The sequence below is a fragment of the Eumetopias jubatus genome, unplaced genomic scaffold (assembly GCF_037043125.1).
Source record: "Eumetopias jubatus isolate StellerSeaLion01/CBP00866 unplaced genomic scaffold, mEumJub1_p1.0 scaffold_2, whole genome shotgun sequence".
In the NCBI taxonomy this organism is placed as follows: Eukaryota; Metazoa; Chordata; class Mammalia; order Carnivora; family Otariidae; genus Eumetopias; species Eumetopias jubatus.
In genome coordinates this window covers 192,882,764-192,894,825 of record NW_028274808.1, presented here as the reverse complement: position 1 = coordinate 192,894,825, position 12,062 = coordinate 192,882,764, and the positions used below count along the sequence as shown (strand labels likewise).

The following is a 12,062-nucleotide window of genomic DNA, read 5'->3' as shown; positions in this document are numbered from 1 at the left end:
TCCGTTGGAAATCTTTCTCCCGTTCTTCAAGTTACACGTGATGGGACCATCCCAACTGCCTCCTAATTTACTCACCTTTTCCTTCCCTGCCCTTCTGCTGGAGAATCTGGAGACCGCCTCGGCCATGAACACAGGCTTTCAGTTGCTGTGTCCAAACCACAGGAAAGCTTCTGTCCTCACCGTGGGACAGGTGGCCAAGGTGCCAGCCAGCCCCGAAGTTAGCATGTGTTCCATTGGAAACTTTGCCAAAGGTCTCACCTAATTCTGCAAAAGTAATTGAGACAGGGACTTTAAGGGAGAACCCAGGAACTAGAATGAGACAGAACTGGGTTAAAATCTCTGTGCCTTGTTCTTACTAGGATAAGACCCAAAAATGGAGCTTCAGTCTCTAAATTGTAAAATGGGGGTAATGAAACCTGCCTCACTGACCTGGGAAAATTTTTAAAAAGCATCACGAGGTACCTGGGTGACTAAGTTGGTTGAGCGTCTGACTCTTGATTTCAGCTCAGGTCATGATCTCATGGGTCGTGAGATGGAGCCCCGCATCAGGCTCCATGCTCCGAGTGACATCTGCTTGGGATTCTCTCCCTCCCCTTCTCCTTCTTCTTCCCCCTCTTCTCCTCTCCCTGCTCGCATGCTCTCTCTCTCTCTCTCTAAAATAAATAAAATCTTTTTTCAAAAAAGAAGCATCACATATGTGTGTATACTTATAATATCTATATATGAAAATATCTATATCTAAATGTCTATATTTACATCTATATCGACTTCAGAATTTCACAACCTGGGGTTGGCATTTTCATGTGGTCATTTACAACGGTCTGAGACCACGAGCACGTTACTTAACTATCAATGACTGAGGACAGGACAGAATAACAGGGGACGTCTCTGTGGATGCTGGTGAGGATAGATGGTGGTAAAGACCAAATGGATCAGCCTCTCTAAAAAGCTTCCAGAACTTGTCCACGATCCTTGGGAAAGATGGAATGCACCACTTAGATGTAAAAGGAGATTGAGACAAAAAATAAGTTTGTTGTCAAAAAATAAAGCTATATTTCTTGCTCCCCTGAGTTTGTGCACCAAACACAGCATGGTAACTTGGGTGGTAAGGTAAAAACAGACTTAGCTGCAAGTATGGGAGAAGGTAGCAAGACGAGCCCATGTTCCATTCCTGATCTAATACTCTTATTTTATGAAGCAGTCAGTGGAAGCCCAGACAGATGAAGCAAATTGTTCTTAATCACATAGCAAACTAGAATTTAGGTCTTCTAAATCTCAGGCTCACATTGCCTCCCAAAATAGTTTTGTTATGATTTTACCAAAAGCCCTAGGTTGGACTGAACCAAAGCACTGAGGCTGAGCCATTTCCCCAAACTGCAATTGCTTGAAGGAGGAGTCATTATGGGAAAAGCAAAGCCAACAGTTCCTTAGTTAAGTCTGAGGACACATAACCAGTGCATCCAAACTGACTGATCTAAGAGATTTTCATCTACAGAGTCTACTTATATCAGGGTTTGTGGCTTTCACCTCATTACTTCAGCTCTGCGGACACTCCCATGTCCTTCAACAGCATTCATTCTTAAGGCAGGATTGCCTGCAAGGATCTCTGCCAACAAGGCTCTCTTGATCCTTCAATCCAAGTGACATCAGGTCATTTTCCATCTAAATTATTGCACTGCTCAAGATGACGTTGGCTGCAAGTAAGTGAAACCTACCTAGAGCTAGTTTAGGTGAGCATGTGAGTTTCTTGTAAGGATGCTGGTTCTCACTCAAAGGACAGACAGGTCTCTGTGGACTCTAGGATATATTGAATCCAGGGGTCTGAATGCCATCAAAAACTCTGTTTCCCTCTTTCATTTCTAAGCCACGTTCCATTCCTAAATTCAGTAATCCTAGAGAAGGAACTCACTGGTCTGTTTGGATCAAGAGCTTACCCTGAGCTGACCAGCTTGGCTAGAGAGGTTGAGTCACAATTAAATGTTCCAGTTTCTGCTTTCATTTAAGGAGGAGCCGGGAGCAGATAAGCACTAAGAGTTCATTTTAGTACTTATTAAGTGTAGGGCTCTGTGGGGCACCTGGGTGGCTCAGGTGGTTAAGCATCTGCCTTCAGCTCAGGTCATGATCTCAGGGTCCTGGGATTGAGCCCGTGTCAGGCTCCCTGCTTGCGCTGCTTGTGCTCTCTCTTGCTATCTCTCTGTCTCTCAAATGAGAAAATAAAATCTTAAAAATAATAATTTAAAAAAAGGCAGGGCTCTATACTAGACTCTAGAAGAGAAGAGCAACTGGTGAAGAATCAGATTCCTCCCTCAAGGAGACTCCCACTTTGGAAGGGAAAATGACCTAATAGAGTCTATACGGTGCCACTACCATGGGGATGAGGGGTATAGATAGAATGGAATCCCTTCTTCCCCATGGCTTGGATTCCGAAGTCAGCAAGCAAAGCAAGAAAGGTCTGCAGTCAAATATGATTACCCTAAATGCTTGAATCACATCCAACACAGCAAGATTCTCAAGGCAGGAGACAAGCAGAACCACACTGACTCAGCACAGATCCCTACCTCCCAGTCCAAGATACGTGCTCAACTGAATGGACTGGCAGGCAAAATCACCCACATTATATATAATAGTTCTCTTCTTTTCATGCTGTTTTACCAAGCATGTGGAGTTAAAGCTGCAGAAATTAAATACATTTAGGATGGGACTCATGACTTTGCCAAGCCACAGACAGCATTGAGCTTGGGAACCAGAATCCAAGCCCAGGATTGCCTGACTTCTCTGTCCACGATCACGCCCCTACACACCATCTCCCAGAGTTACTTTATCCTCCATTCTCTGAGCCTTTTAATGATGGAGGGCCTTCCCTGCTCCTCCTTGGAAATCCCTGGCCCCCAGCCTGGGAGTCCACACAGAGCTCGGGTAAGTCCGTGTGAGTAGGGTTAGGTTGGGTTGAGCGAATCCGGGGGGTCATCTGGACAAGCCCAGAGGACACTGATTCCCAGGCAGCTGGTGCAATGCCATTCATTTTCCTGGGTTGTATATGCTATAAAAAGCTTATCAGGGTGATGTTTACAAATGGGGAAAGGGGAGGGCATTGCTGTTTTTAACAGATTAACTATAACATGTTGGTTCAGTGACCTGACAGCGCATTTCCATGAACTGTTAGTTTACACTTGACTCCTTCCTGGGCAGTAGGCAGATCAAGAGGCCGCCGGATTGACAGGGGTGGGGGCTGGCCATGCCCAGAACTTCCATTCAGCAGCGAGGCATGGACTCTGCAGGCTCCGGTACAGCCTAGAATCCAACCAGAGCTCACACGTCGCTCTTTCCTACAGGGCCATTGAAGACCTTCCACATCTCCCAGCCGAGGGCCCCTCTCTGACCAGCTCTGTGCCAGGACTCCCGTCCAAACGACACAGAGGAACTTAGCCGTTGCTGCTTCAAATAGGTCACCACTGCTTGGGGCAGGCGGAAAAGACCCCAGGGCAGCTGCAAGTATATGTTCTTATCTGGAATAGGAAAAAACCCACTCTCTGGGAACAGTAACACATACAAGTCCTCACCTTTGCCGGCTGCTCTCACTGCGCTCATCTTCTTTAACCTCAAAACTACTCCAAGAGGTAATATTATTCTCCAACCTTGTTTCGATAAAACCAAGGCTCAGAGAGATCAAATTAACCAAACTGATGCAATTTACAGGGGGCAGAACGGGAGTTTAATATGTGTTCTTCTTACAATGCCATGGGCCTAATCCAGGTATCCTAACTTTTCTAGGGAAAGGAGGTGCTTGTCATTTTCAGAAGGCTTGTGGTAATGGGGCTGATAATGAAATCCACTAGGCAGTTTTCTTGAATCGTCATTGAGCATAAGAATCAACTAGGGAGCTTGTTAAAAGAGCAAACTCGCAGAGATTCAGATACTGGATCTGCAGTACAGCCAGGAAGCTGCATTTTCAATCATAAGCAGCTGTGGTCATTCTGATGCGGGCTGCTCAGAGGGCATATCACGGCTGCAGGGGGCCCCCTCACCCTCCCGGAGTGCAAAGGTCTCAGGTGAGTGGGGTTATCAGCTCCTATTCCATTCCTTCTTTCCGGAGCTTCCTTAGCTCCCTATAACTGCACCTATGTTGGCAGATTATTTTGGATATCTAAATAGCCACACATCCCTTTCCAGAACATAATTTGGCTAAGATATCCTGCAGCCATGTGCTCCAGGAAAGGCTAAGGCACCCGCATACCAGGGGCTAAAACTTGGGAGAATCACACCAATGATTCTTAACCCTCATCTTTAAGTGTGTACGCACACACGTGCTCTCCTGAGTGGTTACCTGGGCACCAACCGAGCCCAATTAAACCAATCTCTAAGGTTATAACCTAGGCATCGGTATGTATTTTAAAGACTTCCCAATTCATTCTCCTCCAGAGCTGAGAGTCACTGGCCCTAACCATTTCCCATACCGCTAGTCTGGGATGAGCATTTGATAAAATTCTGGCCAAAAAAAGGAATGAGAAGTCTTCTGGGAGGTGGGGGTTTGGGGAAATTTTTCTTCTTTCTTTGGAGGAGACATGAGAATGGAATGGAACCCCTTTCCTATTTCTGGCCTTTGGGTTTTGCGATATAAAGTTGTAAAGCCTGGAGTTATTGCAGCCATTCTGGGACCACGAGGCAGCCAGCCTAACAGCCAACAGGCTGAGAATGGCAAAGAAGAAAGGGAATCATCTGGGAACTTGGCGGCACCTTTGAGCAACTTAATTCAAAAACCCTGGAATCCACTTACCCCGAGGATACTTGTTGTAAGAGGCAATTGATATTCTTAATTGTCTGAGACACTAAGTTAAATGTTCTGTTACTTGCAGCCAAAAAGATCTCAACAGATATGCCCACTCATGAGCTTTACCTGCCTCCTGCCTGAGCCATTTCTAACTGGGGCAGGACAGTGACAGCTGGGGCCCACTGGACAATAAGGCCTAGTGAGTCTCCGTCTTGCTGCCCTGAAGACGAATAACTAACGTGAGATCCAGGCATGTCATTAAATAACTAGTTACCCTGAGAGCCATTCCAGTAATAACCCTGACATTTATTATGCACTTACTTCATGCCAGAAACCGTGCAAAGTGCTAGAAGTAATGGCACTTCATTCCATCGTTTAAATTGCCCAGTGAGATAAGTATTATCTACGTTTTACACATCGGGGAAATTGAGACCCAGAGAAGCTAAGGAATTTGAGCAAGTTTGCATCGCTGGAGAGTGGCAGAGACAGAATGCACACCCCAATCTGTCAGACTCTCAAGACTTTTCTTCTTTCCAGGAAACCACGTTGTTTCATTTCTCGATGACTTATGATGCTCTGTGTGTTCACACATTCACTGAAGTGCTTAACGATGCGAATAAAAGGGCATTAATCATTGTAATCCCTAATAGAGATAACAGAAATATTAGCAAAGGCTGCAGGGAAAACCGTTCGAGGGAGACGTAATTTTTTACAAGGCCAAGGAATGATTTACTTTATCACAGCAAAGAATTTTATTTGACAAATGCATACTTTATCATCTCTGGTCGGCTGAAAATGTAAGTTTACATTTTTCCTAGCCATAAAATTAAAATAATTTTGGCTCCAAAACCTTAAAAGAAATCCCATTCTAGGCTCAAGCGTTTCCCTGGAAATGTAAAGGCTAAATACGGAGCGTGACTAACCACCATTCCCGTGGGGCAGGACAGACTCTGGAGTCACGAAGAGCAGGGTTCAAATCCCGGTTCTGCCTCTTGCGGACCGTGTGATTTGGGACAGAGACCCGTCACTCCTCTGAGTCTGTTTTCTGATCTGTAAGATGAGACTCCAAGCTGCCACTACAGGCCTGGGATGAGGATTCAACCCGATGGCCTCTGTACATACTGCCTGGCAAAGCAGATGTGCTAGGAAGGTTGACTATTCTGAAAAATAGGCACAAAGTTCCTGGCATGGGACCTGGTGCGGTGTAGCTAGCTCCTCAGTAAACCTCTCAGTAAGCCTTCCCTCTCTCTTCCCTCTCCTGTCTCCTGTCTTCCACTGTCTTCAGGGCTGGGTCCCCCAAGGACAAGCCAGACTAGGTCCCCTCTGCACACGGTTGGGGAGGGAGTTGGGAGATGGAGCACACATCTTGGTTCACTCAGCTGTCTGTCAGCTTCTACGGCATCTTCCCTCCACCCTGACCCAAACACCAGGCAGCTAGCCAGTCTGTTCATGGGCCACCTGCCAGTTTGGAAGACAAATCTGAGAAAGTGTCAGAGGATTGGGATAAGGGACAGAACGGGGGGAGGGGGGAAGGGGGGGTGAGAGGAAATGGTTAAGCTGGCTCAAGAGTCAAGGGTCTTTGGGAAGCCAGGAGGAGACAACCCTTCACTCCCAAATTAGAAACAAATGAGGAGGTTTCAAGGGAATCTAGACTGTTGGTGGAAGAAGCAACAGAGGGGGGTCAGCAGGAGATTGCCTACCCATAACTGGGGAGACTTTCCTAGGCTTGGTGAGCCAAAAGCAGACTCCAGTCACACCAAGAAAAGCAAACAGAAAAGATCAATAGTCCACATGCTTGTCTGGAACTGTTAGAAGTTTTCAAAGTTTTTCCTCCCATGATTAGAGTCTCATGTCAGCCCCAGGAAGTTCCTAGGATAGTCACCATGGTGATCATTCCATTTTACAGATTTGTAAAGTGAGACTTCAAAACTGGCAGTATGTTTTTGGTCATGTAAGCGAGTGGTAGATACACTGAGAGGTGAGTTTGTCCAGTGGTTTCCAAACAGCTTCCAGGGCCCTGCATCTAGGGTCGAGCCCCAGAATCGGTATCTTGTCAAGCTTCTCGTGTTATTCTGATGATCAGCCAAGTTTGGGAACCACTGATACCACGTCACAAACTTGCTGTGGATAAAGACATGGAGCCGGACGGAGGTGGAGGAGTGTGCCCAAGGTCATACAGCTGGCTGCTGGCTCAGACAAGGTTCGCCCCTCAGTCCACAGTCAAGGCTCCTAGAGAGCTCATGGCCGGAAGGGGAGAGTCACAGCCTCGGGGCTGGATGGTGGTCTCCATGAGCTTGAGCTCCCCACCTGGGTGTCTGGCTGCCATCAGATGAAAATGTAGAGGATTCACCTCCATGTACAAGCCAGGGGCACGAGGGGGCCCAGTAACTTCTGCCCGATAGGAGCAGGGTTGCGGGTGGGAAGGACAAAGACTTCAGAGGAAGGCAGAGAAAAGTAAGGAAAACAACGGCTCCTTAGATGGAAGGCTGGTTATTTTTGTTTTATTTGACAGAGAGAAACACAGCGAGAGAGGGATCACAAGCAGGGGGAGTGGGAGAGGGAGAAGCAGGCTCCTGGCTGAGCAGGGAGCCAGAGGCGGAACTCGATCCCAGGACCCTGGGATCATGACCTGAGCCGAAGGCAGACGCTTAACGACGGAGCCACCCAGGTGCTCTTGGTTACTTTTGTTTTAATAAGCCACTTGTGTGTTGTGATTTTATAAAACTCAAGTTAGAATAAATGGTTTTGAATGAAAGCTTTCTAAGGATATTTACTGGGTATAGAAGGCATAATCTGACATCTAGAACACGTTAAGACCAAAAGAGAGGCAGCAGGAAAATGTTCCTGTAGACACGAGTCTTCACTGTCGCACGGAGACCATATCTGCCTTTGCTCACGGTTGTTGATGGAAGTCAGTCCACATCGGTGCCGTGTAGGGCATGAGGCAGGTCAGCGAAAGCAATTCACTGTTCTCTAATGTCACCAAGGTCACGGGGAAGTGGACACTTTTACCTGCCATTAGCAGGTTAAATTGTATAATATTTCTGAATCACAGTTTGGTAAAATTTATGAAAATATAAAATTATTTTCAAGATACCTTTGAGCCAGAATTCTACTCCTAGAAATTTATTCCATGGATAAATATAACAAGGCAAATATAGAAAGTTATACATAGGATTTTCAACAAAGCATAGTTTCCAATAACAGTGAAAATGGGAAAACAACATATGTCCATAGATGGAGGAATGATTAAATAAATTATCACATTATACACTTGAAAACCAGGAAGCCATTAAAAATGATGATGTGTGTTCATGCTCATAGATGTAGGAAAAGACCTATAATATCACTTAGTGATAAACGCTAATTTCAGAATGAGTTATTTAATATAAGGCAACTCATTATTAGTACAGACTTGTGGACTGATGCAGAGAGAGATCTGGAAGGTGGCTTTTCATCAAAATGTCAACAATAATGAGCAGGGGAAGGGTGATTTTAATTTATTTTCCTCTGTATTATTTTACAGTATTTTAAAATAACTCTTAAAGTTTTATCTTATATATTTACATCTTGAGTGGACTTGTGGTGGGAGGCAGGGATCCAGGTTTATGCTCATTCCTCATTGTGGCTGGTTATCCTAATACTACTTGTTGAATGATACACCATTTCCCCACTGATTTGAAAAGTCATCTAGTGATTATTGCTGGAGAACAGGAGGGTTATTAGGCTTTTTTAAAAAAAAATTATAATTGACATACAATATTATAGTAGTTTCAGATGTACAAGATAGTGATTTGATATTTCAGATGTATAAGATAAGTGATTTGGTATTTTTATACATCATGAAATGATCACCATGACAGGTCTAGTTACCATCTGTCACCACACAAAGTTATTACAATATCACTGACTATGTTTCCTATGCTGTACATTCCATCCCCGTGACTTATTTATAATGGGAAGTTTGTACCTACTAATCCCCCTCACCTTCTCCCACCCCCTCAACCCGCTTACCCTCTGGTGACCACTAGCTTGTTCTCCGTATCTAAGAGTCTGTTTTGGGGCGCCTGGGTGGCTCAGTTGGTGAAGTGTCTGCCTTCAGCTCAGGTCATGATCCCGAGGTCTTGGGATGGAGCCCCGCATTGGGCTCCCTGCTCAGCGGGGAGTCTGCTTCTCCCTCTGCCCCTTCCCCTGCTTGTGCTCTCTCTCTCTCAAATAAATAAAATCTTTAAAAATAAATAAAAATAAATAAGGGTCTGTTTCTATTTTGTTTTGTTCATTTGTTTTGTGTTTTAAAAAAGTGGATGGTATTTTGATGGGGATTGCAGTGGGTTAAGTGTCTGCCTTCGGCTCAGGGTCCTGGGATCGAGCCCCACATCGGACTCCCTGCTCAGTGGGGAGCCTGCTTCTCCCTCTCCTGCTCCCCCAGCGTGTGCTCTCTCTCTCGCTCTCTGTCAAACAAATAAATAAAATCTTAAAAAAGATTCCACGTATATGAAATCATATGTCATTTGTCTTTCTCTGACTTATTCCTTTTAGCAGAGTACCCTCTAGGTCTGTCACAAATGGCAAGATCTCAATCTTTTTTACAGCTAATGTTCCACTGGACATATATACCACATTTTTATCCGTTTATCTATTAAGGGACACTTAGGTTGTTTCCAAATCTTGGCTGTTGTAAATTATGATGCAGTGAACATAAGGGCACATATATCTTTTCAAATCAGTGTTATTGTTTTCTTCAGAAATATACCCAGACGTGGAATTCCTGGATTGCATGGTAGTTCTATTTTTAATTTTTTGAGGGACCTCCATACTGTTTTGCACAGTTGGCTGCACCAATTTACATTCCCACCAACAGTGCACGAGTAGAATATCTCTATAATCAGAAAAATGATAGGGGTCTTTTCATTTGGAGATTAAAGTTTTTGAAGAAACTCCAACCCGATTTAATGGAGATTGCAAATACTCACTATTTTTAGTTGTATATACATGTAATTCATTTATATATTCAGTCATCAAAGTAGTTTGTTCATTCATTTGAAACTGCTTAATAAGCACCTACTGTGCATCAGCCACAGGGATACTAATACGTAAGAAGCATCACACAATAGTTAAGAAGTCAGGCTTCTGGGGCACCTTGCTGGCTCAGCTGGAGAAGCATGCAGCTCTTGACCTCGGGATCGTGATTTTGAGCCCCACGTTGGGTGTGGAGATTACTTAAATAAATAAACTTTAAAAAAGAAGAAGTCAGGCTTCTGAGCCCAGCAGACCTGGGTTTGGACCCCTGTTCTATCACTCTCCAACTGTACAACCTCCAGCAAGTTATTAAACTGCCCTAAGCCTCAGTTTCCCCATCTATCAGAGAGAACACAAATACCCACCACCTGAGGTGCCTAGTGCTGTGAAGCAAATTGTCCCAAGATTTCGCGACCTCAAACAACATTAATGATTCATTAGCTCTCGTCATTTCTTTGGACTTTGGAGGCACCTCTGTTGGGCGCATCTAGCACAGGGCCTCTGGTGAAACTGCAGTCAGATGAAAAGCCCGAGGATTCATTTCCAAGCTGGCTACATCAATAAGCTGGCAAGTGGATGCCGACTGCTGGTGGAATGTCTTCTTTCAATGGCCCTCTCCAAATTGCTGCTTGGGTGTCATCATGGCTTGGTGTCTGGCCTCCCTCAGAAGGAGCAATTGGAGGGACCAAGGTGGAAGTCCATAATGCCTCTTCTGAACTCACCCTGGAGATCACACCCCACACTCCATCCACGCCCCACGGTGATTCAGCATGAAAGGGGATGACACAGGATGTGGAGAGCAGGAGGTGAGGGTCATAGGGCCATCTTGAGGGCTGATTACCACATGCACCAGCTGAGAAGATGTTTACAAAGAGCTCAGGATGTACCTGCACTGCATCCATGATAAGCCATGGTGAAGAGCAAATATAACTGCTCTTCATAAATAGGTCTCAGGACACTGAGCCCGGAGACGTTAAGTGGTTCGACTTGTCATACAGCCAACTGGTTTTGAGCCAGCAGGAGCAGGTTCTCTAACTTGCCTCTTCAGGGTCCTTCCTTCCATAGAGAAAATCCCAGTACAGACACAGAGGTGAGGGACCACTGGCTAGAACGAAGTAGTCACCAGAGCTGAAGATGAACAGATGTCTCAGAAGAAAGAATGGGGAAGCTGTTAGAGGATTCTGAATGTCAGGCTGAGGAAGTCATTTTCCTTTCACGGAAAAGGCCATGGGGAGCCACTGAGGAGTTTGGAACAAGAGTAACTTAATCCAAACCCATGGGCCAAGTTTATTCTCACAGCTGTGTGTGCAGCAGATTGTGGAGGTCTCGGAAGGAAGCAGGCCGTTGGAGCAATCCAGGCATCGGGGATGAGGGCAGCAATAGTGGGAAAGGAGAAGCGGCTTGGCAGACACGGTGGCTAGGAATCATGCCCCCCAAGGATCCGGGCTCATTAAGGACTGAGGAGGCCAGGGCCCGAGGCTTAGGTGATAGTGGCTCAGCGAGCTAGCCTCCGTGCGGTGCCAGGGAGAGCTGCCTCTCCAGCCCAGCCTCCGGCCCCGAGCCTCACTTCAATCCACAGCGTGGGAGGCCCAGGGACATTCAATACAACTTGGAAGCAGGACTTTAAAACAAATAGTCTGCCTTTCCTCTTGTTCCCAGCTCTGCAGCGTGGAAAACTGAAGCGATGAAGGACCAGACAGAATGGAATGTATGCGGTTCTGAGCTCAGCCCAAAGGCCCTCCTCCACGGAAAGGTTCACTTCCTCGGGTCCGAAGGTGCAGGGAGGGAGGGTGTCTCAGGCCAGGCTGTCAGTCCCGGCCTCCCCTCCCAGATCAAATCCATCCGGACCACTCCCTCACACTGCTCCAGGCAGGGCTTACCTACTCTCTGAGCCCTTCGCCCAGTTTCCCAGCGTGACCGCTCTCCTGACAGTTAGGATGCCCTGATAACATGGGGACAGAGACCGGAGCCCCGGGCATCGTATGGCCCCAGGATTTGAACACTAGGATTTTGCTTTCCAAGTACAAGTTGGACAAATAATTTTCTCTTCTAATTTCATCAGTTTTACATCCAGACACGAAGGTTTCCAGCTGCAAGGCCAAGGCCATCCATGGGCTGCCATTCATCTCACAGGGAGAGTAGATTTATCGCCCATTTTCCAGGACAGCAAAATGCCTTGTTCTAACAAAACAGTGTGGCAATTTTCTAAAAGAGAGAAGGAAAGTGACTTGAGAAATGAACATTTTGTTTTTCCAGTTGGCACAACGATTCTATA

At 45.9% G+C, this 12,062-nt stretch overlaps 1 protein-coding gene across 1 annotated transcript in view; it reads right to left on the bottom strand.

Annotated features, from left to right (window-relative positions):
* Positions 1-6,346: 6,346 nt before the first annotated feature.
* RAB28 (RAB28, member RAS oncogene family) overlaps positions 6,347-12,062 on the bottom strand; it is a 110,396-nt gene continuing 104,680 nt past the window's right edge. Inside the window, exon 7 of the mRNA XM_028089324.2 lies at positions 6,347-11,992. Within this exon, the coding sequence (XP_027945125.1) occupies positions 11,969-11,992 (24 nt within the window). The 3' untranslated portion in view covers positions 6,347-11,968. The remainder of the gene's footprint in view (positions 11,993-12,062) is intronic.